This window comes from Tenebrio molitor, chromosome 4, assembly GCF_963966145.1.
Source record: "Tenebrio molitor chromosome 4, icTenMoli1.1, whole genome shotgun sequence".
In the NCBI taxonomy this organism is placed as follows: Eukaryota; Metazoa; Arthropoda; class Insecta; order Coleoptera; family Tenebrionidae; genus Tenebrio; species Tenebrio molitor.
In genome coordinates, this window is record NC_091049.1 from 5277523 (window position 1) to 5295894 (window position 18372).

The 18372-nt window shown below is 44.6% G+C and overlaps 2 protein-coding genes across 8 annotated transcripts; both read left to right on the top strand.

The window, feature by feature from the left end:
• LOC138128878 (uncharacterized) lies at nt 1-6776 on the top strand. 4 transcript variants are annotated; one of them, XM_069045089.1, is made up of 6 exons: nt 1-158; nt 1000-1917; nt 2342-4652; nt 4874-5097; nt 5155-5398; nt 5501-6776. In XM_069045089.1, the coding sequence occupies exons 2-6, from the start codon at nt 1478-1480 to the stop codon at nt 6161-6163; spliced, it is 3882 nt and encodes a 1293-aa protein (XP_068901190.1). In that variant the 5' UTR covers nt 1-158; nt 1000-1477; the 3' UTR covers nt 6164-6776. The 4 variants fall into 4 exon arrangements, with proteins under 4 accessions (XP_068901190.1, XP_068901188.1, XP_068901189.1 ...); XM_069045087.1 differs by lacking the exon at nt 1-158 and adding an exon at nt 577-902 and having other exon boundaries at nt 980-1917; XM_069045088.1 differs by lacking the exon at nt 1-158 and adding an exon at nt 577-902.
• A 7810-nt stretch (nt 6777-14586) lies between these two features.
• Nucleotides 14587-18311, top strand: ImpL2 (Ecdysone-inducible gene L2). Of its 4 annotated transcripts, none has more exons than XM_069045133.1 (4): nt 14587-14716; nt 17203-17463; nt 17518-18030; nt 18084-18311. In XM_069045133.1, exons 1-4 carry the CDS (start codon nt 14714-14716, stop codon nt 18093-18095), a joined length of 789 nt encoding a protein of 262 aa, XP_068901234.1. In that variant the 5' UTR covers nt 14587-14713; the 3' UTR covers nt 18096-18311. The 4 variants fall into 4 exon arrangements, with proteins under 4 accessions (XP_068901234.1, XP_068901235.1, XP_068901233.1 ...); XM_069045134.1 differs by lacking the exon at nt 14587-14716 and adding an exon at nt 15060-15184; XM_069045132.1 differs by lacking the exon at nt 14587-14716 and adding an exon at nt 16666-16692.
• Nucleotides 18312-18372: the final 61 nt, after the last annotated feature.

Genomic DNA, 18372 nt, shown 5'->3' on the forward strand with positions numbered 1-18372 from the left:
TTTAAGGTCGCTTTTCGTCCGTCGCGGCAAGAGTTGATCGTGGATGTTATTTTTTTTGTGTATCAAATGACGCGAGTCGCCGACCAATCAGGAGCGAGTATTCCCTGCTAGCGTAGTAGTGGACCCCGTTTTTGCCAATGAAGTGAAAATTGTTTGAGGTACGTAGAAATTTTATTCATTTTATCACGGAAATCGTGCGGGGCACACTATCGCGGCCTTAGCCCGACTCGAAACGGCCCGGAAAAAATCCGGTTTTTTTCCGGGAATGTCGGAGGGACGGCCGCGAGGTGACTGCTCGATCTGCACATGGATTTTGCCCTCGCAACCGCAGATAACCTAACTTTCTTATCGATTTTTTCGGATGGATCCGGACGGCCGCCGTCCGCCGTCCCCGGCGCGATTTTGGGGTTTCCGGCGGCGGTTTTTCCGCCTTTACGGCCTTTTGTTGTTGTTTTCGTCTCCTTTTCCAGTTTTTAACGTCCCCCACTACTGCTACTTTCGTTTGTTCCCGAGTCCCCCCACCCCCACCACGGCCAACTATAAACGGGTGATAAATGATTTTTTTATTGCATTAACGCCGGAATTTGAGCGGCGGCGGGGAATTGCGGCCCGTTAGGCTGAATCGATGGAAAAATCGACGCCGGCATGTCGGAAAATCCGTCGATTTTTCGACGCCGACCAACCTTGAAATGTTGACGGACTGGTCCATTTTTCGCTGCCGGGGTGGGGGGAATGCGACAAGAAGAAGACGAAAAAAGGGGCATCATCGTAAAAGATGGCGGTAGAGTGATTAGTTATTTGTGGTTGCAAATTTGCAAATTTGTTTATAAACAAATCAAATCGTGGCCCGCGTCGCCCCGCGGCGACTCCGTCATCTGAAGGGGGCTTTATTCGAGCGAAACGTGAGTGTCTAGCGGGCTGTGGTTCGATTGTTTCCGTGAAATTTGACATAATCGTAGAGGTTATGTTTGGATTGAAGTTTTTGTTGTGATGTTTCAGGTTTTGCGGGAATTTCTGACTAAAATCGGGCGAGAAGCACGCAAAATCTACTTCAGACCTACGAGTGAACGTATCGCAACGCCGTTTCCAACGAAAATTCGGCCGACATTGACCCGAAACCTGGCCCCATGGAAGAAACCCGAACAACAAAATAATGCCTTGGCTTGCAGTGTTCCCTCTAGATGTTTACAACGATAAAATGGCCCTATTCGAATTCGGCTAAACCAAAGTGATGACAAACCAGTGCTTTTAACAAGACTACAGACTCGAAACCCAAAAAACATTTCAACAAAATGAGTTAGTTTTAAGCCCCGAAACTCAAACGACATTCCGGTGTAAATTTTCTTTTTCCTCTTGTTTCGTTTTTGTGTTAAACTTGTTTTAAAAAAGTAGAGCCGCAACAAAATGTCGTACTTAAAGATACTGTGAAATTTTCCGGGGGTTTAGTGTTCTCGTTTATTGTAGCGACAAAAGAAAAATGTCTCAAACGCCCCAGAAACTCGGTCAAAAAATGTGCAAATCACCGAAAAATTCAACAAACAACTATCAAATCAAGCCGGAAAAGATCGACTATGAAAACCTCAGCACCAACTGCACCGTCGTCGGTTCCAACAACCTCAATCTGGTCAAGAAGCCGCAGATCGTCACCAACATGTCTCCGGCCTACTCCAACCCGAGCCCCGGCTATCCGCCGTCGCCCTACTCGTCGCCAGCTAGTCTAAAATCGCCCTCGCCCAATCTCAAACCGCCCACGCCCCAGCCCAGCTTTCCCGTCATGCAGATCATCAACAGTCACTCGCTGCTCGCCAGACCCATCCAGACCGGCCAGTCGCAGAACATCATCAAGCTCAAGCCGCACCTCAACATCTTGCCCAAGCCCAGCGCCAGCCCTCAACCCTCGCCCAAACCCAGCGTCAGGTACTTCGCCCCATTTGCACCGCTTTCAATTTCAAATTGTCAAAACGTATCACCTGTCATTTTCGAAACCGACCACAGCGCCACGGTGCTGCAGAAAAAATTTCACCCGGTTTTCACGACGAAAAATGCAAAAATTGTAACGACAAACGTTTTGACATGCGAGAGGGGCGCTCGGTACCATTAAACGTCTGGTAAAGGACGCACAGAAGGGAAGAAAATCTCTTAAAATTTCAAATGTCACAATAAATACAAATTTGATAACCCAGCAGGCCGTGTACATGTAGAGAGCGCTGGCTGTATTGTACGTCATTAATCTGTCACATTTGAAATTTGACAGATTTAAGTTTGGTTTTTGTAAGTAACGCTTAGTAGTCATCGTTCGGGGTGGTTGGACGTTTGCAATACTGATTGTCTTTTTTTTCAGCCCCCAAATCGTGATCCCCAACCAGCAGGCGACGGCGACCATCATGCCGACGGCCCAGCCGGTGCTCCTGAACCAGATGCCTCTGTTGACGACGCCCGGCGTCCAGTTCATCCTGCGGCCGCAGACCAAGATCCCGACGCAGATGTCGACGGCGGCCCCGCAGGGTCTCATCCTGCAGCCGAGCGGACAACCCCTGCTGCAGATACCCAGATCTCAGCCGATGGTCCGCGTCCTGACCAACGGCGTCCAGCTCGCTCCCTCGACAACGACGACAGCCTACGTGACGACGCAGATGACGAATCCGGCACCACCCACGACGCAAAACCTCGTCGTCAACAACACCCAACATCAGCCGCACCAGCAACCCCAACAACAGCAGCCGCAACAACAACAGAACCAGACGGTGAAGAAGAAGCCGAAAAACAAGGTGAAGAAGAAACTGGACTTGGCCAATCTGATGAAGCTGTCGGGAATAGGGGACGAGGACGACATCCAATTCGAGAGCGACGCCTCGCAGAGCGAAAGCGAACCGACCTCGGTGCCGAACACTCCTCAGCCCCAGCAGCAGCAGAACATCGTCCAGGCGGAACCGAAGAAAATCGGGAACATTCAACTGAGCGCCATGCCCCAGCCGACGATAAACGCGGCCACTCCGGTAGTACAAGTGTTGAATCAGAATTTCCAGGGCGGGATGCTCTCGAATAGCTCGACCCAACCCCAGGCCGGCATCCCGTTCAACCCCTTCATAACCCCAAATTTTACGATAAACAACGGACTGATGGTGCAGAGGAGCGGGGGGTTCAAGCTGACGATGGGCGAGGACGGGAGGTTGGTCCTCCAGCACGACCCCACCCTCAACCAGGACCTGCAGTCGCAACTGATCCTCCAGAGCATATTCGGGTTGAACGGGGGCTTGGTCCTGCAACCGTCGATGGACCAACAGACCGTCCAACAAACGGTGCAAACGATACAACAGCAATCGGTACAGACGATACAGCAGCAAACGGTACAATCGCAGACCATACAGACCGTACAACAGCAGACGATGCAACCGCAACACACGCTTCAACCACAGATACAACAACAGACAGTACAACAAACAATACAACATCAAACGGTGCAGTCTCAACCGTTGATGCAGCAGCCAATGCAGATCGTTCAACCGCAACCGACGATGCACTCGTTGCACAGTCTCCAGTCGCAGATTCAAGGCCAGTTGCAGAGTCTCCTTCAACATCAACAGAATCAAGCAGTACAAACGCATCAGATACCGCCACCGTCGCCCACGTTTCATCAACAACAACAACAGCAGCAGCACCACCAACAACAGAACCAACCGGTTTTGAAAGTACAACCGTTCCAAAAAGCTCAACCTCCTGTACAGACGGTACATCCGCAACCGATTGTACAGCAGCAACAACAACAACAGCAAGAGAATCAACCACAGAATCAACCGACGTCTTATGTTGTCAATCTGACACCGGATCAGTTGGAACAGTTGAAAAGAAACGGACAGTTGACGGTCAACGGCCAGACGATATTCATGCAACGACCAAATTCCGGCAGCAACAACAACAACAAACAGCACCAGCAGCACCAACAACAGGACGAGTGTAAAAAACTGTCGCCGAAGATCAAACCGGTGAAGAAGATACAGCAGCAGCAACAGCCGCAGATGAAGATCCAACAGAAGAATTTCGACGAACCGGTGAAAGAGAAAGACGCGAAGTCGAGCCTGATCACGGCGCTGCAGTCGCCACCCAAGCACCTGTCTCCCCCGCAGAAACAAGCGATAGTACAGCCGTCAGTCAAGGAGAAGAGTCCCCCAAAAGTGCCACCCCAGCCCCCGCCCAAACCTAACGATTCGAACGGTACGAATCAGGACGTGGAGAAGCTGCTCGGCCAGCTGTTGGAGGAGTCCGGCAACATCAACATCATAACGTCGTCGACAGCGCCGAACGTGACGTCGAAGAACCAAAGGATACACACGATACAGCTGACGCCCCAGAAACAGGAACACCTGAAGAACATCCAGCTGCAGATCCAGACGCTGTCGGCCAGTCTGACTCCCGGCAATTCGGAGATCCAGGCGGCGCTGAAGATGCTCTTCGCCGAACAGCAGAAGATACTGGCGACGGGGAAGCTGCTCCCGCCCGACAAAGTCTACTACCACAATAATCATCTGACGATCATCAATCCGTCCAGTCTGAACTTGGGTGGGGGACAACAGCAGCAACAGCAGACGAACAAGAACGAAGCGCAACAGCAGCAGACGGGGACCAGGATCGAACCGACGGCGCCGACGAATCAGGTAGGCGAAGCGACTCGATCGGTTATTTAATCGCGAGATAAGCGATAAGCGATCATTAATTTCGCGATTACGCGACGTTCAGTTGTCACGTCTGACACAACAATCGAAGTCACACTTTCGTTATCGGAGGATGCACACGTTCTGCAACGACGCGGTGTTGTCGGTCGGACGGAAGTGTGTCTGTCGAAATAGTGCGAAATGAAAATTTGGTATTTTTCCAGGTGATAACGACGCAACCGCACCCGGTGCCCAGGATATCGGTGTCGATACCCTCGTCCGAGCACTCAGTACAACAGAACACGACTAGTCAGATGGCGGGGGGTCCCCGACTCGCCGTCCCCCAAGTACAGCAACAACAGCCAATCAAACCGCAACAACCGCAACCGCCACCTCCTCCGCAACCGCAACAACAGCCTCAGCACTCGGCCGCCAAGAAAGCGCACCTGTAAGTTCACCCACCGGACCGCAGTGCGGTCACGATTGACGGCAACTTCGTTTTCAGAATCGAGACCCAACTGAATCTGGACCAATCCGGCGCCGTCAAGCCGGACATCCACACCCCCTTCCGCGACAAGAAGGACGCCTGCATCAGGCTGATCAGGTACCACTGCATGGACCAGCCGGTGCTCTCGCAGAAGGACCTCCACAAGGCCGACGAGATATTCGAACTGACGGCCGAGCATTTCATAGCCAAGTACGCCAAGATGGTCGACAAGTACAAGTACCTCCTGATGAAGGAGAGCATGGTACGTAAACAATAGAGTACACCCGGCTCAGCGTGTAATGTCGAGCCGAGTGTACCTGTTCGCGGGCGATTGTGAGATTAATGAACGTTTGTGTTTGCGCAGAGGTCGGTGCAGACCTCCGAGCTGATGATGCTGGACCGGATGTACCTGACGGAGGAGCGGCAGTCGCTGATGCGGCTGCGGCAGGAGGCCGACGAGGCGGTCCAGATGGTGGAGATGCAGCAGCAGCAGCCGCCTCCCTCGGCGGGGCCTCCTTCGTCGGCGCATCCGAGCGAGCCGCCTACGCCGCAGTGCGGCGAGGACTACGACGAGTGGGCGTGCATCCAGCGCGAGCTGGGGTGTTTGCCGCCGGCGGAGGACGCGGGACCGAGGCAGCACAACGTGGTGGCCGTTGGCGGGGGGCCGGTCGTGGCGAACGCGCACGCCCACCTCCAGCCGCCGAAGCGGACGGCCAGCAGCGACTCGAGACTGGAAACGCTGAAGAGGTTTCGCGTCGACAAGCACAACAAGAAGAGCAGCTCGTCGGATTGTGTACATAACAATAGTGTTTTAAATAATAACAACAGTAGTGTACAAAGTGTCAGTAGTGGGATTAATACTCATCATCACCAGCAGAACAGTTACGAACAGCAAGCGGGGCAGCACGACGCGTACGAGGCCGAGGTCGAGAACAACAGCATCGACGAGCAAGTGCAGTCTGCGATCGATTCGATACTGAATCTGCAGCAGAACACTCCCCTCGACCTGGACAGTATTCTTTCATGACGATATGTCTAATGTCGACGGCGGACGGGCTGCCCCAGCACACGCGCGCGTTTTCTCTCCATTGTGATCATTACTTTTTAAAAGTCATTTATTTTTACATCATTCAAAAGGATAAACAAAATAACGGTTCACAGCTCAAAAGCGGCATCTAATCGACGGACGGCGGCGCTGATCGGTGCGTCTCGATCCGACAACAGTCATCCCAACCGCTGTACACGACAACAGCTCGTCGACGCGCTGCACGCCGGTCGTCTTCGTCGGAGGCGCACGTGATCCGCGCGTCGTCGTTCACCTCTTTCTTTTCACAGTGTACCACAATTGTGTCATATCACGTTGTCGCAATAATTCATTCGGTGGTTCGGCCGACCGGTCGCGAGGCAGCTGGGAATTAGATGTCGAGCAATAATTTTAATTTATTATTTTTTTAAAAACGATCCTACGCATGATTGTAGCACACTGTAAAAAAGTCTACGATTTTATTGTAAATAATTTAATTTATGTGTACTTAGTTTACATTAATTTTATAAGGTTTTATTATTATTAAGACTGACTTTAAGAAATTTTGGTTCCTAAACGGAAAAAGTATTTCAAATAAAATTGAATTGTTTCATAAGTTGGCTGTTTTTTTGCGACGCGGTTGGCAGCATTTTTCGCGGTATCGCCGCTGACGTTCGGGACGGCGCGTTGCGCAACGCTCCCAGCTGATCGCATCTGCATTTAACGACGAATTCGAGGAAATCGGCTCGTAAATGGGAGTTAATCTGATTTTCGCTGGTTTTAATTGACTGACGACACGTATGAAGTCACGTTGGCATCACTGGACATTCCAGCGTGACATGTGGACCCCAATTGTGCGGAAAAAGTTGATCTTTTTTTCAACACCAATTTGACCGTTTCCGCTCGAATTTTCTTCCCCACGGCCGTTATCTTTTATTGTTTGCTATCTGGACCGCAAACGGGGCAGGGTCAAGCGACCCTCTCTGTCTAACACCCGTTCTTTACCGAACCCATTCATTCTTGGGTCCCTTTACTCTCTATTTTTTGCGTCCGTGTAAATTTCTCCCTTCTACTGAACACCCATTCTTGTTTTTCTTTCCCAACCAGTGGCGTACACCTAACAATAATCGGGCACATTTTCACGCGAAACCGAAACTCTCTTGCAATTTCTTGTCGTGTCTCGCATTATCTGTTTTGAATTATTCAATCCGTTCCACATAATTCGTCCACGTGATGGCTTTTGATTAATTATTTATTTATAATCTGCTTAACGTTGTGAGCTATTTCTGTGAACTCGTGTTTCGACGAAAACCTAAGAATCACCTGAAGGATTTCACGCTAAAATTAAGACGTAGTTATTTTATCTACATTGTCACATCTTTTTTGAAAAAAAACTGCTCCAAAAGCACCAAAGTTATTTTTTTGTCCTGTCACGGCTAAAAAATAAGAATTGCGCGAGATTATTTTGATGCGAACTTAATATCAACTGAATCGAATCGGGATAATAACAACAATAAAAATCAATGGAATCGATTCGATTTGTGCTCTAAAATCGATTGTTACACCATTTCGTTGATTTCGAGTGCCAGTCATGGTCATAATAACCACGATAAACATTTTAAATTGTTGTCTTCGATTCATTTCTCCTCGCCATTCAATAAAAAACCTATTTTGAGCCTTATGTCCCTTCACTATTATCAACAATGGAACAGTTGGCAACAATGTTTGCTCTAATGTTGTAGTCGTACTGAGTAAGATTACTTAGCAAGTATGATTTTAATTGTGAAGAGGTAACAGTCTGTTGGAGTCAAATCGGACTGTAAAGTGGCAAGTGATACTTTGTGCAACAACATTTCGAGGGAACTTGCAAGGAAAGTACGATAATTCTTGTAATCTTGTTGTCTTTGCTTTCTTGTGAATTACGATTTGATGAAGCAAAACGTTCCGCCAAAGAGTTTCTATGTGATGATTATGGATGTCGCTAGTAGTCCTGGTCAAACTTAGAACGTTGGAACACTGTTTTATCTCCAGAGTGGCGTATTTTCTTGCATTACACGTTCAAAGAGAAAAGTACACATCACGTGGTCTTCAGCCCTGCTCATTATCACGTAAATTGAAAGACCGCCCACGTACTTTTCGTTTTGAACGTGCTCTGGATGAAAATGAATGTAGTATCAAACAAGACGATCGTGCCAGTACAAGTTACTTTGTTCGTCATGAAATAAAAAATTGGAACGTTCTTCTGTTGTCGATAAAATCGATATTTTCGACTTTAATACGTAGGAGGACAGTGTGAGGAAGCGTTATTAGTCCAAAGAGGATCAATCTCTTTTGAATACGTCGTCCTTTATACTGTTCCTTCAGAAATACAGAGTTCTGGCGCACCACCTTTTTCCTTGACAGATTGTCAGAGTATATATTTTGTAAAAAGAAAATCTCGAGATTGTCGGAATTAAGATACTTCTGGATTCCTGGATTTTCATTTAGCTTATCTCTTATCTATTTCTTGTTTATTTCTCGTAGCTTTGTTAGATGGAGCCACGATCAGACCAAACCAGAAGAAAAACAATCTTCGTCCTTTTTTCTTTTGGTAACGGAAATATACATATCCACTTAGGTAGGTATGTTTTTTTTTTTTTGGTTACTACAAAAACTTAAGGTGATTTTTGTCGTGTGAGGTGTGCTTTATCCTGTGGAAACATGTTTATTGCAGAAACCAACAGGTTTGAAAACCTGTCAAATCTTGACAAACAAGCAAAAAAACAAAAAGCGGCTAGATTTTGTGTAACTGTTGGTGGTAGCGCTACAGAACGCCCCCCTGCCCCGCCTCCCTTGCCCCCATTTGTATTTTCCTCCACATCGTCGCATTGAAAAAAATGGAAAACAAAAACTTTCTGCCGAAAAACACCGATTTGCATAACACCGGCGACAAGGTCGTCCTCTCGACTAAAGCCCCATTCACGGCGTCCCACCCTCGACGAAAACAAAGCGGGGGCCGATCGATCCGCCCCCGCACGGTCGCCGCTCCCGATTTTATTTTTCAACTGGAACAATTATCATCGAATGAAGCCCGACGGGAAACAGACGTACACCAGCACGCACCCGATGCGACGAAAACACTTCGACGTCGACGTCGACAAGCGCACTTTTCCGGAGTCGTTTTCGTCCGGATCCGGTTTTTAAAACTCCATCAGATCAAATTGGATGCGATCCGAGATATGGCCGAATTGGATGATGCACTTTGTTATGCAACTGGATTAGGTGAATTCGGTCCGAGCGTTTCGGTTTTGATTGAATCGCCGCCGTTCCTTTGTTCTCGTGCTCCACTTTCCGAAAATTGAACGGTCGCCGTCGCCATTTTGAATGACGGGATTTTCCCCGTTGACTCACTGAATGGAAGTCGACCGCGGCGCACTTTTCTGGTCTAGTTAATTTCGTCAGGAAAAAATGATGAATTGTCGTCTGTTCGGCAGCGAATCGCGAGGAATTTGACGCGAAAGGTTCGCTGGCGGCCATTTTGATTCGGCGATGGTCGCAACCTCGCGAACCTTGGAGTTTATCGCGAATCGGTCTCTTTATCAATTGGACCCCGACGAGAATAAAACACCTTAAGGTCTCGCCTCATTGCCGCTGCGTCGACAACCGGAGCGACGATGATCGACCGAGGTCGACGTTGCTTCACGTGTCACGTGACAAAACACGCTGTATACAAATGTACTGTGTGATAGCAGCTCTCGCGTTCACCCCTTTTTGCGAATGCGGAAACGTTTTTCTTCAGAATCTAAGCAGATCATGAGAAAGAAAAAATCAAATGTCAAAATAAGATCGATGAGAAACTTGAGTAAAAGTACGTTTTTATGCGCAATTGTTCATTTATTTTTAATATTGGAGAAAAACCAATCAATGAATGAAATGTTCAGAAATTAAAAAATAAAACTTTAAAAGCGATATCCGATTGTTTCTATTTATACAACTTTATTATCAATAAAAAAATTAATTATTCAGATATTGGCTGTAATCGTGACAAAGTTTATGTCGTATGGAAATATACGTACAGGGTGGTTCGCAAAATCTCAAAATTTGCAACAGCTGCTACTGATCGGAATCTCTTCAGAACAAAGAGTCCTCTAAAATACTGTAAAAAGAAATTCTACAGGACAATGGCGTAAAAAAAGGTGCAAATTTATAACAGAAAAATTTTGAATGAGGAAAAAAAAAGCGATGATGAAATAGTATATTATGATACGAGTGTTATAAAGAGCATTTGTAGCACGCATGGGTTTAGGTCAGGTCAGGTCACGAAGGTCACGAAGGAATAAGTGCTACAAAATGCTTTATAAACGAGATATCATCCACTATTTTTTCTATTTTGCGCCTTTTTTGCCCTTTTTAAATGACAAATCGCCGTTTTAAAATTTGAAAAATTGTATGGTAGTTGGTCACAAATGTTACAGTAGACCATTTGAAAGTTTAATTTGAAGCAGGTTGTATCGTTTGTTTAGCATGATTTGACGTTTGGCATTTGATGCTTGACATTGAAAGATACCAACCTTGAAAATGTAAATTGTACTGGTTTATTACAGCACTCAAATCATCTATTACCGTACTCTTTTGAGTGCTGTAATAGCTTTATTACAAGCGCAAAATAGAAAAATTACTTTTACTGCTCTACGAACGATGGGCAGTGCAGCAGAGAGGAATCTAATGTGACTCCTTCAGAATGTCAGATTTATTACTTAGCAGAAAACTGAGAAAAAAAAATGAGAATTGGTGATAAGACATTTTGTAGGTTTAGATGTCTCGGCGGAAGTGCATGTATAAAAAAGAATATTTACTTAAGGTTGATAATTTTATCGGTAAATATCATTCCAATGGGAATTATGTGTTTTGGCCTAATCTCGTTAGCTCTCATTATGCTGTTTTGACACAATGTTGGTTTCTTAAAAATAAAAATATTATTTTGTAGCTAAAACCAAACGCGAAAAAGTTCATTAAAAAACTAAACAATTGAAATGTAGAATCAAAAAGCAAAAGGATTGATTTTCATTTTGTTCAAAGTAAAAGTACGTACAAAGAACGCATACCAAGAGTGGAATTGTGCGGCTCTATAATTTTATTGTGTCGAACTATGTCGAGCCGTTAAAGCTGTCAAATCAGATGTCAACAGTCAAATTTCAAGTTGTCAAATCTTAGCGTCAATTGTGAATTCGACGTCTTGGTTGTTTTACTTGTTATTTTCTTCAGTTTTTCTATATTTTAATCACTTTTCATCTTACAACAGTCTTTATAATGTCATTAATGGACTTACATAACCTCTGTTTTTCTATTTGATATCACAATATGTTACGTTCTTTTATAGACACTTTGTATTTTTCGAATTATGTATTGGGAAAAATAAACAAATACATAATAAAAAAAATGTCAAAAACAAGAAAAAATGAACAGAAAATTTTTCGTTTTTATTTCTTTTGATGCAATTTTATTATGAAACAAAAATTACGACTTATTTTCCCAAATTGTAATAATAATAGTAATCGTTATTATGTCGTCGTCTGAAAAGTGGACGCAATGAAAAAAGAATATATAAATAGTGCTTTCAAAGGAATTGTCATTATTTAACATAAATATGCGTAATGATAAAATAAAATCCGGCCTCGATGCCGTGCTCCCTTTTTTAAATAGAGAATATAGGGAATGAGCCAGAAATTTCTGCACTTATAAAATTTATAAATGATAAAACTTTGGTTTTGATTTAAAAAATAATTAAAATTATTTGCATCGAAAGAGTGCAGAACTACCGGGTGACATTTAATGATTCAGACAAATATAGTGGGTTGGCACTCCCGAATAATTGGTACGCCTAGTCAGATGTCAAAGAGTTGTCACTTGTCTGTTGATTCGCTTTCTAGGTTAAGATTCTAGATGTATCGGGTGTTCATTTATCCTCAAAGTTGGCGTTGAAGAGTCGATTGTGAACGCCCCACTCGTCAGTCTGCAGAGTCAAAACAAAAACTCAAACAACGCAAAAAATGAAATTAGATTTCAACAGCTGATCCGCGATCTGTAATCCGTGGTGGGTTCACAATCGACTCTTGAACGCCTACTTCGAGGATAAATTTAAATAAACGCTTGATACAATCTGGCATATCTGAATTTGACAGTCAAGTGTACCAACATCAAATAGTAAATGTGTTGCCAACCAGTATATCAGTTGTTTATTAAATGCTTAACAAAGAGAGAAGAAAACTTTGCGCTGCTCAAGTCGACGAATTAATTTCAAATGTTTTTATTATGATCTACACATGCAAATGAAATTTGAGTATTTGTTATCCGATATTTAATTGATAATAATCAATTGAATTTTCGAACTTTCTGTGTTACAATACAATCGAGATTTCAACAATTTTTATCGTTTTTGTCTGTCTGGTTCTCTGTTTGAATGAACTTAACTCAAAAACTAATCGATCGATTTCTTTCAAATGACATTTGTTGGACAGGGAATATTCCTGATTGTGTTTTGTACTTTGATTCGTCACGATATGACGTCAAGGAACAGCCCAGTAACGACAAATGTGTGCCGATTATCTGGCGTTGCAATGAGCTCGCCACGCTTATTTTTATTTCGGCGTGCAGTCTTATCTTTTTACACCACAATCCTAAATGCCAGAAGTTAATTTTTAAACTAACCTTTTATGTCATTCTTTCATATACGGTCTAATTATTTTAAAATTTGTACAAAAAAATAAATACAATAATGTTGTTCCAAAGAGGAACATTTTAATTTTGTCATTTGTCCCAACAGCCTGAGTCTGACCCTGTTTTCTTTCACGATTATATCAAAATCGACGATTTATTTTTAAAAAATCAATCAATCAAAACTTTTTCAAACTGATAAAAAATAATTTCGTCATTTTTCTAATTTTTTCTACATTTATTATGTGGTTCGATTCTTCTTGAAAAAGCGGTCAAGTTTTACATTTCGTGGAACTTTAACCTCATCCGATATCACACATTTAGAAATATAAAATATACAGAGTGCTCCACGTAAAAATCGCCAGTCACTTCCGTTTTTAGATCGACTAAAATCGCTCCGAATTATTCCGGATCATCAAAACACCAATTTATGACGACATTACCTACACTAAATTTTATTTTTCTATTGTAAATACTGAAGAGAATCGACACTCAAAATGCTGAAATGGAACAGGAATTATTTAAAAAAAACACTCTGTAGTTAGAAATTCTTTGTCTCGCAGGCGCTCAGATAAGGTCATTTCAATCGAAACAAGTGAAACGCGCAGTAAACAATTTTTTCCACGAAGAATAATATTTTCACGTCAAAAAAAAACAAGAAAAAACAAATCGACACGCGCCGAGGATCTTATTTACTCAAAATCGAAACAAACGAAACCCAACAGTTTGACACCATTTTCAATTTCTTCCATTATTCCATCAATCTCGTTCTAAAAATAAATTCATTGTTGTAAGTTCAATATTTGTATTTACTCAACAAGTGCGTAAGCGGCATTTCAAAAATACAATTTTTCGAATAATTTTCGAAAAAATCTACAAGCGTCACATTTATTGTTATTAAATATTATTATTTTTTTGATTACCGCGTGACACTGAACTCTGGCATCTAAAATACGGGACGAAATATGAAAAAAATCTTTTGTTAAAAGTAGATAATTAGATTAGTCCAATCAGGTGTGATTTGACTGTTTAGCACTGTTCGAAAATGGTTGAAAAAAAAAAAATAGATTGATCGGCCACGATTTTGCGAAAATGCGCAAAACATTGACAAGTCGATGAGGAGTGATTTTCATTTGTTCCAAGTGGAACTTGTTGGTGTGGCGGGTACGCCACTGGTGGCTCAAAATTCTTGGAAATTCGTCCTCCACTCGATATTCTATAAATGTTATCTAATTTATGGGATTTAACCTATTATTAATAAGACACATTTTAAGTGAACTCTCGTTGAACTGGAGGGAATGGTGAACGCAGTAGAATTTATTACGCGCAACATCCGGGAATTTTATCGGCAGTTCCTCTCGCGACCGATCAAAACAATAACAATAATAAAGCTTGGAGAAAAAAAATCTCCCCGAAAAAAAAAATACGATAAAACAAACGTTCGATTCATAACCGTCACCGTTCGTTTAAACAGAAGATAAACCACGAGATAACTCCTGTGTGACGTCAGTGGACGGATTGCGCCACAGAAATCACAAGAAAAAAAAACCTGTCGAGAAATTTCGCTGCGGTCGGAGGACGAGGGCGCGGGCGACGCCGGCCCTGTCCCCTCCCGGGGCGCCCAATTGGCCGCCCCAAACAATACTTGTTGATTATGGCTAATGAGTTAACATCTTAATTCCCTCAATTTACTTCTTGGTATAATAAATACTACGTGAATGAACACACGCCCGGGTCCGCTTGCTCTCTCTAACCAATCGGGACCGGCCTTAGGGGGGGAACGAAACGGAGATAGGGCATCGCTATATAACGCCCGGGGTGGCTACGGCCCTCGCATTCGTGTCCCAGAGCCCGACGAAGATGGTAAGTGACATTTTCTCATTGCACTCGTTGTCCATTCATAAACCGACTAGCGTAAACGCGTCGCGTGTCGTAACCGGCGATAAGACGTCCCCTCGGGGGCGAAGTCCGAGGCCCGCGCCTTCCTCGGACGCAACAGGTCCGCCGCCGCTGTCGCGACTCGCCCGTCAAAGGGGCGACGGCTCGTTGGGAACGCCGCGCACCAACTGCCAACACAAATACGAATTCGACGAATTTTTCTGGTGGTGCCGCCAACACCACCGGAAATAGATAAAATAGATTCCGATTCGTGGAAGGTGGGCTGATGCAACATCTCGCCCGTTTTCGAGAGCCGGTGGCACCGAGGGGGCCGGCCCGGCCTCGCTCTGTGTACGCAAGAAATTTGAACGATCGCAAATTTAATTATCCTGCGGGGTTATAAGAACGGACGCGGTCCTTCTGGGGCGCAGTGCTTCGCCCGGATCCGCGATGGTGAGTCCTAGATTCTTCTTTCGCGGTGTTCTCTGCGGTCGACGCGATTTTTTCGTTATTTATTGCTCGCCTAACCTAGCATTAGTGACTTACGAGTCCCGGAGCGATTCTACCGACCGTAAAGGACACCTCACCGGAGCCTCTCTCTTGGTCCACCCTGTAAAAACAAACGATTTAGTCCGGCACAGTTCCAGTCTTATCGCATCATTTTTTATTGCCAATTTCGTAATTCTAATCACCTCTTACGTAATTATCTCTTTTTATCGTCACGAATTCTATTCTTGTCGCCTGGAGAAAAATACAAAAAATTGACAGTTATCGCACCACTCGCGTCAAAAACCACAGACCACTTTGATTCCGTTTGTTGTTATTTATTACCAACATAACCTGCCATTATGACCGACGTAAAATTCCTATCTAATTTGACCAGAAAATTATCATTTACCATTTTGATACGTTCACAAAATTACAATTCTCCATTAGCGGTAACTTTTCGAAGGCCACTTTGTTCCCACACATTTGACAGGAATTTGTCCATTGACATATTAAATTATTTTTTCCTCGTTAGTTCGTTACATTAAATACCATCAGGATAATCGACCGCCTCTGCTACAAGAAATCGTCAATCATTTTTATTTTCAACGGAAGTGATAAATACTTGCAGTTTTCGTTTCGAATTACTTTCGACATTTGTCATTTCTGGTCAAATCGGAAATAGGATTTTTGTTTGTCTTCTCTGAAAAGGGAAACCCCACGAAACGGTTTTTCATTATGTCTCGTAATAAAAACATCATTCGCGATACAACTTCCGGTTTCTATACTTAATGACATCCCAAATTTTATTGCCAACCTTTCGAAAAAAATTAAAAAATTAACCATCTTGTGTGACATCTTGTATCTACTGAAGACTCCCTATTCAAATACGAATTCTTCTTTTTTTTCTAAAACTCTGCAGTTCGAAAATTTAACGCAAAAAGTAAGACCAGTGGCGTAATAACATTTTTGTATTAACTTAATGATAAGTACTGAAGATATAAGTCATATGTTGTGAGATAAAATCTGAAATACTACTTTCTACAAAAATGTAGCACTGGGGGGCGATCACTCCAGTTGTCCCCCGAGTTGCATCACCACTTGAGATACTTCAAAATTTTAAATCTGCAAATACTATTTCAGTTTGGAATTTAATTCTTTTGGCCACCTTTGTTGACGAATTTTAATAAAATAACTGGTCTCATTTATGTTTAATATCTTGAGATCAAGCTCTTCAATTAGGCTTAGTTTGGTTAATTCGTTGCCAAGTTTTAGTTGGTAGAACTGAAACAAAAGAAATTATGTCGCCTTTCGAATTTCAATTACGAATTTTTCTACTGATGCCGCAAGTTAAAGTTAAAAACAGTGACACACGGTGTTTTATTCGTAGTTTAACAGAAAATGTGCGTTCTTTGGGTACTTTTTCGTAAATTTGGAGCACAATTTGGCTATGTGTCAAATGCATGGCCCACTATGTAGGTATAATGTTTTTTGTGTGACGCAATGACGTCAACAAACGTCAAATTATCGAATAAATTTCGGCCACCTAACCTGCAATAAATAATGTTGGAGTCTCAAATGGTCGATGATGTAACATTCGGTGTCGGTATACCTGAAACGCGACCCGTTGGGCCGGTGATCTAACACTTGATGCCCGCCCGCCCCGCATTCCAGCGAGTCGAATCGAAGTTTGTGCAAAAAGAGCGTTTTCTCGGTACCGGCGGCGGTGCGTACATCACTCGAAAGTCCCCGGCCCCCGGAACGCATCAGCCTTCTTAGGAAACCGCCGCCGCTGCACCACGTGCCAGCTACGTTTAATTAATCACGTACGACTCGTTCTCGGAACCGGCCTTTACATATAGACCTGCCCCTCGTTCTTCCAGGAATCCCTCGAAGGAAAATTGGCGGGGCGTGAGTCACCGGTGCGGTCTTCCCGACGAAGCGCGACCGTTCGATTTTCGAGTTTGACGATCGATTGGTTTCAGGTTTTGCTATCAGTATTATTGGCGGTCGCTGCCTTGCAGCTGTCCCATTGCAGAAGACTGACAGACGAGATGGACAACGAGATTTCGGTGGCTTCCGGATCCATGACCTACCGCGAACAGGAGGAATGGATCAAGATAAGCGCGCCCCCCAAGCCTGTCATCACCAAGACCGTGGGGGCGTACGTGGAGCTCGAGTGCGAGGCCATGGGCATGCCCCCTCCGACCATACAGTGGCTCCGCGGCAAGACCTCCCTCACCGAGGTGGGTCCCGCTCCCCACACTCCTTCGCGTCATGCTCACCCCCTTTTCTTGCAGCACCAGAGCTTCGAGAGCAACATGATCTCCGAGATCCCCTCGCAAGGCCTGGGCAAGATCCGCGCCCGCCTCGTCATCAATTACCTCCTGCCCGTCCACAGCGGCCGCTTCACTTGCGTGGCCAGCAGCGGCTCCAAAGTCGCCACCGCCGACACCACCATCTACGTCATCAAGAAGGAAGGCTTCGAACGCAACTTGACCCAACTGCTCAACACCAAGATCCTCGGCGCCCACCACGTCCCCAGGATATCCCTCTGGGCCCCCACTTACATGGACGTGATCGGCACCAACGTCGTCGTGCCGTGCCGCACCTTCGGCAACCCCAAACCCACCCAGATGTGGATCGACCCCCAGGGAGAAGTCATCGGCGAGGCCGACGGCAGAGTCACCGCCCTCCCCGACGGCTCCCTCAGCATCCGGTCGCTCAGCTGGGCCGACATGGGGGTGTACACTTGCGTGGTGCGCAATATGGTCGGCCAGGATTCGGCCGAGACCTTCATCTACCCCATGAAGGTCAGTCTGGGGGAGTACCCCAAAAACCCCCACTAACACTTGTGTTGTTGCAGGAATCCAAATAACGAAACACGAGGGGCGCAGCTAACGCAATTCATGTCAATCTAGTCAATGTTCAGTTTGAAAATACTCGTAGAATAGTGTGTCGCTCGTTATTTATGGAAATTCCATCTAGTATTTATGAGTTAGGTATTTATACACGTAATTACATTACATGACCTGTGTACTTACTTATATTATTGTAAGGTTTGTAAGTAAATCAATAAAATATTAAGCATTAACGTGTCTCGTCTCTTACCTGTCAATTGTTGACGTCCACTGTGGCTTGCGCAAGTAACAGCG